The following is a 17,048-nucleotide window of genomic DNA, read 5'->3' on the forward strand; positions in this document are numbered from 1 at the left end:
ATCTCCATCTTGTTGGTCCACCATATCCTGCTTCTAATTAATCAAACAAATACTTCAAGAGTCTTCTAGAACAACTGTTCTCTGCATACCCTCCATATACTTGAAATTTCAGGTAAAAATACACTGTGGTCACTGTGGGACAATGTTTAAGATAATGAAAATGACATGAGGCATTTCCTAACAGAGTTGTAAGAGTCATGCAAACATCTAATATACCATTAGGCAAGCTATTTTTTGGTTCTGCTTTTTGTTTGTTTTGCAATACAATAGCCATTAGAGTTCAGTAAGCTATTTTCTCTACTTACCTGTATGTCTGAAAAATTTTACGATAAGAAGTCAAAAACAGAAACTCCTTCCAAAATACTATTAGATTCTTTCCTCAAAGTATGTACCAAAAATGTCCAAGGAAATTATTTTTTGAAAATAAAGTGTATATTTGAATACCTAAAATAAAGACCCTTCTAGTGAATTAAACTCATTGAACACAAGTTAATAAACTTCAGAATATTTCATTGGGCACTGAAGTTTAAAGGTATCACTACTAGAATAATCAATTTATTTTGTATCAACTTTAATTTACAACTTAAATACCTCAAGCTTCCATGTATCAATGTGACAATTTCTACTCATCTTCACAGTTGCTTATCAATGCATACCAGGGTGAACAAACAATAAATATACACATAGAGCAAGATGCACATGTATTAAATGCTGCTTTCCTTCCCTTTAAAAGACATTATTTACAAGAGTGGCCTTTGTTACATATTCCTTAACCATTTAGCTAAGTTGTGGTTTCTACCAGTCTCCTGAAATCTTCTCATCAAATACATTTTCCTTTTTCTCATTTTCATTTCTTTGCTGCATCTGATGCTCCTGACTCCCTACCTGTGAGTCACTCTCCCAGGTCCCCATGACAGAGACTTGCCTGATTTTACCTGCAACTCTCTGACCATTCATTAATCTTCTTTCTTAAGGATTCTTCCTTAGAACTGAGCTGCTCCCTTATGCTGAGAACTTTGTGTTATGCTTTTCTTTTATGATAATTTTATCCTTAGTAAATTTAGACATTCATTAAACAAATATTTATTGTGTGCTCACAGCATGCCTGACAACAAGCCAGGCACTGGAAATACAGCAGTGAAGAAAACAAAGTCCCTATTTTTCATAAAGCTTATATTTTACTGAGGAGATAAGTGGTCAAGCAATAAACAAGTAAAACAATTAATTTATAACATAATAGATGATAATAAGTACTATGAAGAAAAAATATGTAGGGCAACAAGTTAAAATGACAGGGAAGGTGGTGCTATTTTAGAAAGACTAGTTAGAAAGGGTATTCCTTAATGAAATGGGCAACCAATGCAGACATCTGTGGGAAGAGTGATCTGGGTCAAAGGAACAGTAAGAGCAAAGACCCACAGTTGGAGAGAGCCCACAGACATGTCTGAGAAATGGCAAGTCCAGTGTGACTGGAGTAAAGTAAGTTCTGGGTGTGGTAGGAGATGAGATCAAAAGGACCTTCAATGACCTGGTAAGGACTTTGGATGTCATTCTGAAGAGTCTCTCTCATGGCTCTGCCGCAATTATCACCTGACATTTGATGACTCTTAAACCTGCCCCTCTAGTGCCAGCCTTTCCATCGAGCTCCATTTCCATAGGGCAAAACTGGCATCTCTCTTTTGAGGACCTATTATTTCCTCATTCTCAATATATCTAAAAGGTTGTTTCTTTTCATCTTCCAAACTGAAAATTACAACACCAACACAATGTTTCCATTCATTTTATTTCTGTATCATCTTCCTAATCATCCAAGAAACACATCCTCAGTCATCTTGGATTCTCCTTCAACCCAGCCTGCAACGTTCACTGTAACAGTTCTTTTGTAACAAACCATCCCTTCTTTTCACTGCTAACGTCCAACTGGAGAATTTATTACCAAAATCTGGATCCCTGAAATGGCCTCCCAGATAGTCTCCCTTTCTCCAGCCTTCTCTCCCTGTCCAAGTTGTCCTACATACTATTAGCCTGATTAGTCTTACTCAAACTCATTTAAAAAGTTTCAACCACAGCCACAAACAGGTCTCTGCATCTTTGTAACAGTACAAAAATACTTAATTTATAATTTAGTTTGATACACTGCAAGCCAAATGAACAGCATACATTGGGATAATCAGCTCATTCATCTCTAGTAGAATAGAAAAAAAATCTCATCTTTGCCAACTTAGGTCAACAGGGAAACTATGCTTTCCATTATATATTTCTCCAAAATTCATTCTTTTTCAATAATTAACTACTAAGTCTTTATTTTAGCATATTATTAGCAGCTTACCCACAACATTAAGATATTACATGCATTATTTCTCACTTAATTCTCCCAATAAAGTTCTAAAGTATTTTCATCATTTCCATTTCACAAATAGAAAAAAGAAAATGAAAGCTGTCTGATTTTTAAGTCACTTGTTCAAAATCATCAAGTCATTAAGGTTGTAAAGCTGAGTCTCTGATCCAGGCTTTCTAGCTCTAAATTCTTGGATCTTCTTAGTATGTCACATATTGTTTTAGGAATGTTAGCTGCTTATAAGAGAGAAGGAAAGTTTTATTTATTTATAACAAGTTTTATTTATATACTTCACTTTCAAGTGTTCTACAATACTGAAGTGATAGAAACAGGTGACATGCAGAGTACTGAAACAGTTTTCCACCAAAGAAAATTGGCCAAAGTTACATTGGAAAAATGTCTTTCTGTCAATATTAGATTATTGATACAAAGCTGAGAGCACATTTGAAATATTTATTGACCAAAATGTTAAAAACCTAACATAAATTAACATGTAACTAGAGTTATCGGAATCGGAACTTCTTCAGGTTTGTCAATCTAAGCCAACCTTGTTGGTTCCTTAGTCATGTAAAATAATCTAGCTATAAGAATAGAGAGCCATTAGCAGAAAAACAGTGGAAATGTAAGTTCCTAAAGGCACAGAAATCCCAAAGAATTTAGGAGGTAACAGTAGATCTGTAAATAATACCGTTTAACAAAAATATTTTAACAAAATGTCCTATTTCCATAGGACGATTGTAAAGCTCAACGGAAACAATGCAAATGGAATAATACAATAAAGAATTACATATTTTAATTACTTTATAAGAATATCCTATAGAGACAGAAACTTTATCAGTGTGCTTTTGGAAGCAATAACTGTTGCTGGTTGGATGATTCAATTAGCATGAACTATTCTGGCATGTTTCAAAAGCACTGCCATTTTAAAACATTAAAAATGTCTAAAAATGCAACCATAGTAATAGTGCACGGGTTGGGGGTGAGGGAGAAAGACAATGACAAATTGGTCCAAAAGGACACTGAGACTTCATAGTTGGAAGACCATTGTGCTGACAATTAGTAACAGGAAGCAGAGCACAAAACAAATGAATGAAAAAAGCTGAACTTGCAATGAAAGACCTTATTATAGTGCAGAAACATTATTGTAATAAAGGGGCAATGTACTCTCCTCCATAAAACTTTCAAACAGGCACCCTTGCCTCTTTTTTCATGCTCTGCATTTCATTTTTTCATTAGCATCTGCTTGATTATGCATTATTTCCAACCCCAAAGAATGCCTCTCTATCCTTCCTAAATTCCAAGGCTTAAAGGTCCTTCCCCTGACTGCGGCCTTGAGCCTCATTTAACTTTATTCAAAATATAACAAATGCTTTAAAATAGCATATAGATATAGGGGAAAAAACAGAAAGGCAGCGATTTAGTATATAACTGCAGCAGGATAAAAAACGTGTCCCTCAAATCTAGTTTGTTAAAAATGCAATGATAATATAATTAGTTCTAATATCCAGATGATTCTGTCTCTAAAAATTAGTTTCTCCTATGACTTCTTTGATATAATTGGAAGAAGAAGGCTGAAATCTTCACCTACTAAATTCTCTGCATTAAGCTACAGTTTCCTTAAATGGAAATATCCAAAAGCTCTGAAATATATTTTCATATACTAGTTGAGAATGACAAGATTTGATCTATGATGCTAACATATAATCTAGTCTAGGGGCATGGAAAGCCCACACCTCCTGAACTGCCTATGCTAGAAAACCTCTTACCTGAAGACCCTACAGCAGCCAGAGATGTTTTAGTTAAGCAGTGGTGTGAAAAAAGCACTGGCCTCAACACCTGAAAGCTGTGGGTTTAGCTTTCAGTTCCAAAGTTTATTAGATGCATGACCACTGGCAAATTCTATAAGCCCAGTTTCCCTAGCTATAAAATAGAGATATTATGTATCCTGAAAAAAATGTCAGCAGGACTAGTAATATACATATAAAGTGCATAGCACACAGGTGCTCAACAAGTGGTTATTATTATTATTACTTCTCAATAGACTGAATGTTCCAAGAAATTATTATCTGCTGCTGATAGGCAAATCATTGACTTCTAGAAGAAAAGACTTCAGAGATCCTTCATTCCAACTCCTTCTCATCACAGATGATAAAACACCAGGGTGGTGAAGTGACTGGCCCAATATTACATAATAAATTTCTATCAAATAATCAGCCACCTGGCTACCACCTCCATGCTTGTCCCTCTGCTGTAGTATAAATAAATTTCACAGTTAAATAAAATATACCTCTTGAGAACAATGAGAGTCTGCTATTAACCTACTGTTAGTAATACTTGACATATAACGAAGTTTTTGTGGTACTGAATATACATTACTTGAACAGTGTCGTCATCTCTGAACCCCATTTATGATTAAATGCATTCAAGCCGGATGTTAGTCCAGAATCCAAATCATAGTTAATTGTCCCATGTACTTGCTTTGAGACTCTAGGAAAGTTTCTTAATCTCTCTAGGTCTCAGTTTCACTATGTAGTTTGGTTTTTTTAAGGTAATATTCATTTCATGTTTTTCTTGTCATGTTCCTGTAAATAAGGCACCTCATACATAGTAGGCGTTTAAAACATGTTAGTTCTCTTCCTTTACTTCCTTAAGTCTCTGTTAATGTCATATGTATTAATTATAAGTAAGATGGGATTAAAGCAGCAAATATAATGGGCATATAATCATTTTTTAATTTACAATTTTGGGATTTTTTTTGGCTGCAACATGCAGCGTGCAGGATCTTAGTTCCTTGACCAGAGAAGTAACAGGGCAGAGTCCTAACCACTGGACCACCAGGGAATTCCCTAATTTACAATTTTAAAAAGTAATTACACATAAAGCTCTACTTTTTAGAAAAAAAAATTTAAGTTAAAAAACAAATATTAAACAAATAAGGCAGCTAGGTTTTATTTACATTTAACTTAACCAAAAATAATCTATAGAAGTAATCAGGTGATAAATGAGTATACTCAGAAATGTGTGTAAAAAGAATTATTTTTACTCTTTAGATATGGAAGGGTATCATAGAGGAAAATTCTAGGATCAGTAATAAGATAGAACAGCAGTACAAGGATCCTTAGCACCAAAGGCTAGCTGAGTGTTATACGCTCAGTAAAATTTTATTTGAAAAACTGAAGTATATTGACCTATTAATAATTAATTTAATATTAAAAAATTATACGAAAATCCACCACAGCTGCTTATTACACACAGGCTGCAGGTGGTGATCCTCCCACCCCACACCCAGTAATCACTCCGCATTCACACCACCTCAGCTCTCTTACACAAAATAAGTTGGATTTTGAAAAAATAAACAGATAGATGATGCGCCCCTTTCCAAGCTACAAGCTACAGTTCAAAATATTTTTAGCTAAAAAAAAAAGTATTGACTTTAAGATGATATTTTAAAATAGAATATTTATTTGCATCAGTAAAATTATTTTATATTCTACTAGAAGAGAAGATGAATAACAATGTTACTACAGAAACTGCCTGTAAAACGACAAGTAAGCAAATAGGGGACCAAATGCCTAACTCTGACACTAAGAAAACAAAGTATCTGGTATGATTATGGCATTCTGCTAAATATTTCAAGTGCCATATTTATTCATATCATTTATCCTTCTTTCTCCTTTGATATTTTTCACTCTATACAGGGATAAAGAAATAACATACCATCTGGAGATTTCATTCATATCTGAGGATTTCATACCCATTTAAATTAACAATAAGAGATTCAGCCGAAGTTTCTTAGAAATAATGTTTTCAAATTATTGCTATTCCTGTTACCTGGAATAATGCCATCTTTTGAAATCTTACTATTTCTCCAAACAATCTCAATTTTCAATGAGGCTTTTCTTGATGATCTAATCCTTAATGATACCTCCCTTTCCTAAACTCTTACTGAATATATTAATTATAAATTTACTTCAGAACTGAACCATCAAAATACCAATCACAAAATACTAACTCCAAGGGTTTGTGGCATATTTTTGGTACTAGCTTATAAATTCTTCAAATCCAAGAGCTATATCACATGTCTGTGGATTAATGAAAATGAACGCAGGCTTTAAGGTTAGCATTCTGTTAGACACAGGTTGAAATTCTGGCTCTGCCATTTGCCAGATAAGTGACCTAAAGCAAGTCACATAATCTCTCTCAGTCTCTTTAAAATGGAGAACATAATACTTACCTCAGAATGTTGTTGTGAAGATTAAATGAGATAACATATGTGAAAGGGCCTGGCACATAGTAACGCTCAAAGAAAGGTTGGTTTCCTTCCTTATTTCCTTCTTTTTTCCCTCAGTACCTGGTACAATGTTGAGAACACAATAAACCCTCAATAAAAACTTTCTAAATATTCATTTGAACTTAGATTTCCTAAAAATATGTTTAATTATTAATTGTGATAACTCCTATGTTTCCAAATTGTGTTACTTTAAATCATATGCACATAAGGTAAGAAATTTCAAAACAGAACAAAGCGTGTGAAGTTGTTACTTAGGATAATGAGAAAAGGAAGTAAAGAAAGGTAAAAATATTTAAAAACAATTTAATTTAAAAGTATTTAAGAAGAATTCAGTGAAAATTATTACATGTATGGTGTTCTTTACATAAGTATCTTTGGATAAGTGAGAGTTGATTGCTGACCTTAGGGGAAGTTGAATGAGAGAGGGAAGGAGGGAGGGAGGGAGGGAGGGAGGGAGGAAGCAAGGCAGAGAGAGAAGGAAGAAGAGGAGAAAGGGAGGAAGGGAAAAAGAAAGGGATGAAGGAAGGGAGGAAGGAAGGTTGGTTCTGCTGGGATCTCTTCTATGTCCTCACATTAACGTAAGCTGTTAACATTGATCACTCCTTGCCTGTTTTCCCCTAAAAACAATCCCCATTGCAAACTCTGTCTTACAAAAATGCAATTATCTAATGGGAGCACCAAATTAATTTAAAATTTTTCCACAGTGGACGGTAACCAAAGGATCCTCTTAGAACAGTCAGAAAGATATCTGAGGATTTATTACTTTTATTAAAAAACAAAAACTTCTGACTAAAACTTCTAATTAAAGAATTTGGTCTGCACCCAGTTCCTCTGAGGTCAATCCAAATGATGCTGCCCTTTCAGCTGCAGTGATGTCTTCTTCGTTTTCCAGAAAGGCCATGGGCATGGTTTAGGGGTCTAACTCATGTTGTTTAGTTATAAGAAAGACTAGCCTCTACAGACAATAGTCTTCAGCATTAAATAAAACTGAAAATTTTCCCCAAACCAAACAAGAGCTGCTGGTCTCAACTTCAACCTCGTTATAGACAGGTTCTACTTAAAACTTGTAATGGTCTTTAAAGAAAACCCAATAGAGTAGTTTCCACCCTACTCCAATGTAACTTAGCTGGAGAGGGGAAAATGGCTGCCATTTAACTCAATTAAGAAAATATTACTGAGCATATTCTATCTTATGTTATTACTTTTATTTGTATAGCATTTATAATTTACAAAGTGTTTTCACTTATATCATCTCATTTAACCCTCACCATAATCCTGAGAAGTAGATAACCTCACATTTAAAGATGAGAAAAACGAAGATCAGAAAAGTTATGCCATTTGCCCAAGGTCACATAGCTAGTAAAGTAGCAGAACCAAGACTCAAACTTAGGTCTACTGACTCCAAATCAAGTGACCTTCCAATATACCAGATCTTATAACAAATGTTATAGGAAATGTTTTAAATGAGTATACACAGTGATTGTACTATGGAAGTTTATCATTTCCCTTGATTCTACATAAGATCCCATAGTAAGTTATATGCTGATGAATGGGGCTGAGAAGGTAAAGACTACAACTAAATAGATTAGCTCTAGAGTAAATCAGAAAAGAGGGGTGAGAGATCATCTTTTCCTGTATTAGGGGAAATACAGGCTCTAACCAAAATCTGAGCAGGTCACCTGCAGTACTGTAATAAAGGAAGTATTAAAATCATGAGATTATCTAATAGGAAACTCAAATGATACACACATAAATGTATGTTTATAAAGGACATGTAACTGATGAAATCTTTCAGAGATACAGAGGGTTGTTCTTACATGTAGGAGGAGCTGGATTTGAAACTCTAAATCCATTAAAATGGGATTACACATTTTCTTTTGTGCACATTCGTTGTGCAATGTAGAAAAAAGGAGGAAGGAGTAGAAATTCTGTGGAAATTTTTTTTCTTATCAGATTGAAGTGTGACTTGAATGAGAGGAAGGAAATGTGTGGCTAAATATGGCATTATACTGTTTAAAATTTTCTAAAAACTATTCCTTTCAAAGTGATTTTTAAAAAAGGTTCTCTCCACTCCCAATTCTAAACTTGGTTTATGGGTTAAATTTTGCAAATATATGAATATAGTACCACCCATAAAAATGGAGGATAGGAAGAAATCTTGATTAAATTTATAGTAATTCACTTGATTTTTAAGTAAGGCATTCCTTACAGTGAGATAGATGCACCTAGTACCAGATATAACTGTCTGTTTTCCTAAAAATCTGAACCCAATTAGAGGGAAAAAAGCACCAAATCTTCAAATGACCAAGTACATAAAATAGTCTAAAAATCACTCAAAACAAAAGCAGGGTTAGAATTCCACATGCAATTGAACCTAATAAAATCTAGCAATTTAGGTCCCAAAAATGTATGGAACATTGAGGAGTAATAGAAGAAAAAAGGAATACTTGAATATATACAGTATAAACATAAATATGAAAAAAATTCATCTTCCTCTTGTGAAAATGGAGAAAATTTAAGATTCTTCTGAGCAAGATGATATTTGCAAGGGAAGATTTTTTTTTTGAAGATGAATCTATCTTATGCATTGCTTCCAAATACTCCAGAGAGGAGAATACTTGAAGGCAAGAGATCTATTAAGAGACTATCAAAATAATCCAGGGGGGGAACTGATGAAGAACTGAACTAGGATGATAACAGTGAGACTGGAAAATAAGACGATCTCTAGCTGACTGACTGACTCATGGTAGAAAGTAAACTACTCATCTATGGATGAATGCCTTCTACTGTACACTATAACCATATAGGTTCTTTTTTAATCAAACAGTGATTGGATATCTAATGCTCAAAAGCCACCAATGGTTTGCTCAAAGGCCACCAATGATTTTCAATGGGTTTCCATTAAAAACATCAAACTGGTATTCAAGAGCTTTCACAACCTGATTACAATTTATCTAATTGTAACGTTTTTTTCCTCCAAGAAAAACTCTCTATCCATCTAGCATATTGCCTATACTATTCACAAACAGGCTACTCCTTAATTCCAGACTTCATATTTGCTTATGTTGTTAACCTCACTGAGAAAGCCTTCCTTCTTCCAAAAACCTAAATATCACCTGTCCTTCTGGGCTCATGTTAACCTTATCTCATGCATAAATTCTTATCTAGTCATCTTACCTTACCTTTACCTACTCGCTCAACTTCTACAGCATTTATTTTCTATAAAATTCATCTCATTTTTCCTCCCATTGCTATATGCTCTATTCAAATGTGTTCCAGAGTCAATGATAAATTCCTACAAACAAAAATTGTATTTTATACTCCTTTTAGAATCTAGTATGGTTCTAATAATCAATCAGCCCTTTAAAAGTAAGCTATTCTGATCTCTTATAATCCTTGTATACATTTATATAGCATAGGGTTATTTTAGATTTACAGGATTGCTTTTCTAGATTGCAGACTTTTCTATTACATGTTGTGTAAGACTAAGAATCAAGTCATAGGCTATTTCTCTATCCCCGTGAACAACCACAATGAAAGCATTAGTAGGAATCATTGATTTTTCTACACATTTAAAATTTCTGAGACTAATATTTATTCAGAGGTAAAAATGGTTTTTGGTAGGTTAAAGTCCCATAATTCCCTTACTTTCTTTCAAAGAGAAGAAGAAAAACAGATTAGTGAGTAAACATGTCATTTCACTTTTAAAACTGGACTACGAAGTGCAGACTGACCAATTTCTTTTTTAAAAAAGATAGAAGAAGGGGCTTCCCTGGTGGCGCAGTGGTTGGGAGTCCGCCTGCCGATGCAGGGGACGCGGGTTCGTGCCCCGGTCTGGGAGGATCCCACATGCCGCGGAGCGGCTGGGCCCGTGAGCCATGGCTGCTGGGCCTGCATGTCCGGAGCCTGTGCTCCGCGACGGGAGAGGCCACAGCAGTGAGAAACCCACATAATGCAAAAAAATAAAAAATAAAAAAATAAAAAAGATAGAAGAAGATAGAAGAAAGGTTTCAGAGAGGAAAGGGATATTGTCAGAGTGGGCCAGTTTCTGCAACATGGAATAAGGGAGAATTCTAGTAGGTGCTCCTGGGGACACAGGTTCGCACTTCTCCCTTCCCAGCACTGCGAGGAGGAAGGATTAGATCAAAAGTAGGATGAGCCTCAAGACCTGGGCAAATGTTCAAGTTCTCCATTGGGCAATTGTTCCCACTTCTGAGTTGGGCTAATAACTGTCAAAATGTCAGACCATGTCTACTAACTGGGTAGACAAGCTATTGTGCTCAATGTACCTTTGAAAATAGCTTTGCAACAATGCTTGTATGTATCCTATATTATTTTTCAGTCAAAGTGTAATGTTTCCTATGCCAAGATAAACCTCAATATATAATTAGTAACTTAGCTAACCATAATTCTGATTAGAGATATAATTTTCTTGAAAAAAATATTATTTTACTTCCATTTCTATAGTATATTTAGAAGGCAACTACACATATAGTTCACATGTGTTCCACCCAAAAAAGGATAAAGGTCAAATACTGTTATCCGCATTTTATAGGTGTTGGAGAGTTCACAATCCGCATGCCAAAGGATATTTAGAATTTAAGAGTTGGAATCTGACCCAGAATCAGATCTCAAAGCTCTAGATAGGGAAAATGTCACAGAATGGAGGCGGGGAACTGGGGGGTGGGGGGACGGGGGGCTAGCACAGAGCGGGAGATAACAGCTAAATGATGGAAGAGAGATTTGAGTTTTAATCTTGATACTTAACTACCACTACCTAGTAAAGCAACCTTAAAAAGATCACTGAATTTTCAAAGGCTTCTTTTTTCTCATCTAAAAAAGGAGAAATCTGGACTAGATATTTTCAGACATTCATTCAAAAACAGTTATTAAACCCCAGTACGTAGGCACTAGGAGATATAACACTAGGCTTTTTCCCCTAAAATAACTCACAGATTAGTGGACGAGACATACACATGAACAAGACAACCAAGAAACAACGTGATAACAACAAAAGATAACAGCGTTGTAAAGAGCAGAGAGGAATAATTTAGCAAGGAATGAGGATAGGGATTTAAATCTGAATTGTCTTAAAGGATGAAAAAAAAATTATTCCGGCAAATAGAGGACAGAAGGACATTCCAATCAGAGGGAACAGCAAAAACAAAGGCTCAGAGTAGGAAAGTAGCATAGTTTATATAGGGAATTATAAGCAGTTCAGTACTGCCAAAGTATAATTGGACAGCAAAGGAGAGATGAGGCAAGAGTTGAAAGCAGAGGCCAGACTGAGGAGATCTTTGTGTGATATAGAAGGAATCTGGACTTTATCCAGTAGGCAATGAAGATCCAGGGCAGGGCTTTCACAGGGTAGCAGCATAGTTAGGATTTAATTTTAGAAAGATCACTTTGACAGTCATGTGAAGGAAGAATATGAGTGGTAGAAACTCCAGGCAGAGATCTATAGTTAAGAATTTATAGCAGAGATGATGAGGGCTTATTCTAGGGTGATTACAGAGAAGGACATAAGTTAAAGAAATAAGCAAAACCAGCAGGACTAGAAATGAATTGGGAGTGGGGTGAAGATTTTTTTTTTTTTTTTTTTTTTTTGCAGTACGCGGGCCTCTCACTGTTGTAGCCTCTCGAGGCGATGGCTCACGGGCCCAGCCGCTCCGCAGCATGTGGGATCCTCCCGGACTGGGGCACCAACCTGTATCCCCTGCATCGGCAGGCGGACTCTCAACCACTGCGCCACCAGGGAAGCCCTGGGGTGAAGATTTGAAGGAAAAAAAAGGCATGGAATAGATCCAGGTTTCTGCTCAAGACAGAACTGAGGTAGTGAGACTTTCGGGGGGAAAGTTGACAAAATTATCTTCAGTTCAGCTTAGGATATGTTGACTACAAAAGAATATCTAGGTAGAGATGTCTAGCAGTCAGTTGAATATAGTACCTTAATGCTCAGAAAAGAGGCCTGCCCTGAAGATACGTAAGTGTGGGAGCAAGCTGCATACTAGGAGTAACTGAAACCTTAATGTGAATGTGACCATCCAGGGAGAGGGTACATAGTGAGAACAGTCCTTGGCCAGAATCCAGTTAGATATCAAAATGCATGCAATAGGCAAAGGAAGAAAACCAGGAAAGAAAAGCATCCTAGAACACAATGGGAGAGATCATCCCAAAAAGGAAGTAGTAATCAAAAGTATAAAATATATCCCAGATATAAATTCAGGAAAAAAAGAACTGAAAAATGTCTACTAGTCTTAGCAATTAAGGGGTCACTGGAGAACTTACTAAAAGTGGTTTCAATCAAATGAATAAGAAAGCAAGTTAGGCTGCAGTGGACTAGAAAGTAGAAACAACTAGTATAAAGACTTATCTGTTTGGAAATTTTAAATCAGAAGAAAAGGAATTTGAAACTTCATGAAGTTTGGAAAGATCAATTCCAAGTCCCTTCTAGTTCCCATACTTTATTTTTTTCATATGGATAAAAAACCTATTTTGGTAAAATTTCATTAACACCCACAAAGATTAATTTTTGAAGTACCATTTTTAATTATCAGGAAAAATAGGGGACTCATTGTAGCTATGAATAGAATACATGTGTATATGTAACATTTCCCAAAGTAGCTTTGAAATACCTTGTATTTCTAGTTTCTTTTTTCATATAATAGTACCTTTTTTCATATACTAAAGTGGGCTAGGACAAAAGGGAAACTATTAGTGGAGTAACCCTCTCTGGCTCCAACTGTTCCTTCTCTTAATATCTCATGAAAACATTCTTTGTTACTCTCTGCCTGGAATATCCTTCACCTCTATTTTAATTTGCTTAATTCCTACTCACTCTTCAAGGGCCTGCTCAAACTCCCCTCAGAATCACAGAATGTTAGAGACAAAAGGGCCTTACAGGGCTTCCCTGGTGGCGCAGTGGTTAAGAATCCGCCTGCCAATGCAGGGGACGCGGGTTCGTGCCCCGGTCCGGGAAGATCCCACATGCTGCGGAGCAACTAAGCCTGTGCGCCACAACTACTGAGCCTGCGCGTCTGGAGCCTGTGCTTCGCAACAGGAGAGGCCGCGACGACAGTGAGAGGCCCGCGCACCGCGATGAAGAGTGGCTCCCGCTCGCCGCAACTGGAGAAAGCCCTTGCACAGAAACGAAGACCCAACACAGCCAAAAATAAATGTAAAAAATAAACAAATACATTTAAAAAAAAAAAAAAAGGGCCTTACAAATTCATTGAATCCAGATGTTCTCACTATGCTGATGAAGGGACTAAAGACCACAGCGTCTCAGAGAATGACCTGCCCAAGGTCATACTCATGGCTTTTGGTGGAGCTTAAATTTGAACTATTTCTTCAACCAGGGCCCATTTCACTACACATTATTTCCTCAGATAATTATTATTTATAAAACTTACAATTGCAATGAGTCATGCGTTAAAATAATCAATTTAAAATAGTTTATTTAGTGTAAGATCCACATTAACATCCTTCCAAAAATTAGGGAGCCGGTCTATAACTTCACTTATTAGTTTGAGTCAACTATCCACAACTACTTGATTATACAAGCAAAAATTACAGATGTTGACTAATATTGATTTCATGGATAAGTTGACTGTCAGTCACTAAATAGGTTTTCTCCTCAAGAGTGCAGCATTTATTTCAGCCTCTGCCAGTGGAAGTGTCAGAGCAGATGTTGGCAGACTGTGACATACAGTATGTCTTTAAAACTTGTTGAGGTGTGAAATTTCATAAGGTCAAAGAATGCTGCATTTTGATCAGCAGATACAGGAGTTCTGTACTTTATAAATTATTTCAGACAAACCAATAATAGCATTTGCTAGTAAAATAGAAGAAACTAAGAAACCATACTGGCTTTAGGTCAGATATGATAATGTATGTTGCTTATGTTTTAAAAGCCAATTTCCATCACTTTAAAGCAAATGCTTGCACAAAAGATCTTTAGCAAGAAAACGCATTCTTAAAGTCAATACAAAGTACAAGATATTATTTCAATTGACAATAGGATTTCTAAAATAATTTTCTACTGAAAGAAAGCCATAAATTTGGTGGAGAGAAAAATTATTTTCTTAATTAATACACAAATACAACAGTATTCTCACTTTTTAAAAAATGAAATTCCCTATGGAACAATCCACTTATATAAACAGAGAATTTTTTTTTTTTAAGTAAGATTTCACAAACTCTGTTTTATTGTTTTACCTTATTGTTTAAAAAAATTGAAAGAAAGTATCCATAAAAAAGACTGGGGCTGGGCTTCCCTGGTGGTGCAGTGGTTGAGAGTCCGCCTGCCGATGCAGGGGACACGGGTTCATGCCCCGGTCTGGGAAGATCCCACATGCCACGGAGCGGCTGGGCCCGTGAGCCATGGCTGCTGGGCCTGCGCGTCCGGAGCCCGTGCTCCGCAATGGGGGAGGCCACAGCAGTGAGAGGCTCGCGTACCGCAAAAAAAAAAAAAAAAAAAAAAAAAAAAGACTGGGGCTTTATATAATGATAAAATGACTTTTATAATATTCGAGGATTTTTAGTACCTTGCATTTTCTGATGTTGCTATTTATTATATTTTTAATTTATTTTTTGCTTTAATTTTCCCTCACATCTTTTCTAAACGTGGCTAATAGATAACAACATACAACCAAAATTAAAATTAAGAATGGTGTCTAGTTAAAGATTTTATCCCAATGGTACAAACTTTATCTCTTATGCAAGTTTGTTTTAAGTTAACATAACTTTTAAAATGCTTTACTCCTAAATCAACACAGAAAACTCCTTTCATTGATTAATCAGTAATTTGAACAATCTGAAAGCCTGGTCATAATTATAATCATCATCTTTCAGTTTATTTTGTGCTATGTTCAAACAAATATACAATTTCTAAATAAGTTTAAATTACACTTTTGTTAGATATTTGTAAGGAAGAAAAATTTACTACAAACATAAAATCTCCCCAGAAAATAATGTCTAATGTAAATCACTTCTTTCTTATCATACAATCAATCAAAAGAGCTAAAATTATGATAGGAAACTTTGATTAGAGATGCACTAAGTACTGCAACATCTTACAACCAAGTTCAGTCCAGCAACCAAGTTCAAAGGTCTTTGTTTACACTTTATAGAGAAAAACTTGAGATATGTATTTGAGGAATTGTTTTTATCACAAAGTTCTAACTATAAAAAATATTAAACTATTTTGCATTATATAAGACCACATATTATCGATAATCCCTATGCTAAGGAACTGAAATTCTATCCAAGCTGAAAATTTCTCTGCTATTAAATACAAACCTAAACTTTTTCATAGGCTTTTCATATATCCCATGATATGTGACACATAAGGCCATACAAATAAATAAATACAAGGTGAATCAACAGTTATAATTAACTTACTTGCTACTGAAAAGTTGTTGAGGGGATAAGGTAAATCCACATCTTGGGGTTTCTCTTTATATCCTATGAATGAGCCATCTGTCTTCAAAAGGAAATATCTTGGCCTCCAGTTTTTTATATATTCTCCTACATGAGGAAAGCATGCATGTTAATGCTGGAGGAAAAAAGGAACAGCAGCTTTTATGTGAAAAATAAATTATGGTACAATATATGTCCTACAACACTGGCCTCCAAAAATTTAGATAGGCAATTTTCTTTTAACTTAGTTTACAAAAGAAAATACATAAGCCTGCAATTAAGATTCAATAAAAACCCAAACATGTTTTGTTTTTAATGATTTCACACTTTGATAATTCATTTGCACCATTATTTCTTCAGAGAATCATTCAACTGAGTACACATTTTGTTCAGTTTTTCATATCAGATGGTTGTTAGAGCATATTTTCAGCCGTTTTAAAAAGCCTTGGAAAATAAATCATACACACAGTATCAAGGAATTTCAATGAAAAAACACTTATCATAAGAGGGACATGAAATAGATGTTTCTCTTCCATGTACCAAAACTAATTGTGTCATTTTTTTAAAAGAAAGGGAAAAATTCTGTTTTCATTGTTAAATCTTGGTCGTAACTTGTTTAAACAACATTTCATTGTTATGCATGAGAAAAAAACTGTACAAATGCTGTAAACAAGTCAAGGAAATGAAAGAACATGGGTTAATAGAGCTTAAAAACCATACACACACTCATACACACAAATGTAATAACTAAGAACACATGGTAGTGCCAAGCACATAATAGTCAATAAATGTATATTTTATCAGATTTTGATATAAGCTATCACCTAGCCACCAAAATATAAATTTTTAACAACTGGATCGCCATTTGCTTACTTCATACTTCTTTTAAATTTTAAGCAACAGAGGTGTTCCATGATACTCTCAGAGCTGGAAGGCTCCCTGGTCTCAATTTTCAGTTTTCTACTGGATGTTTCCACCTGGCTTTTCAATCTCAAGTGC

The 17,048-nt window shown here is 35.3% G+C and overlaps 1 protein-coding gene across 4 annotated transcripts in view; it reads right to left on the reverse strand.

Annotated features, from left to right (window-relative positions):
- AKT3 (AKT serine/threonine kinase 3) overlaps positions 1-17,048 on the reverse strand; it is a 379,096-nt gene that overhangs the window by 219,545 nt on the left and 142,503 nt on the right. For 3 of the 4 annotated variants that reach the window (XM_081216479.1, XM_081216480.1, XM_081216482.1), the window contains exon 2: positions 16,032-16,157. In XM_081216479.1, the coding sequence (XP_081072605.1) occupies positions 16,032-16,157 (126 nt within the window). Of the gene's footprint in view, positions 1-6,572; positions 6,690-16,031; positions 16,158-17,048 lie in introns of those variants that run through there. The other variant, XM_081216481.1, reaches the window with a different exon arrangement.

The sequence above is a fragment of the Mesoplodon bidens genome (genome assembly GCF_964165515.1).
Source record: "Mesoplodon bidens genome assembly, chromosome: 2".
In the NCBI taxonomy this organism is placed as follows: Eukaryota; Metazoa; Chordata; class Mammalia; order Artiodactyla; family Ziphiidae; genus Mesoplodon; species Mesoplodon bidens.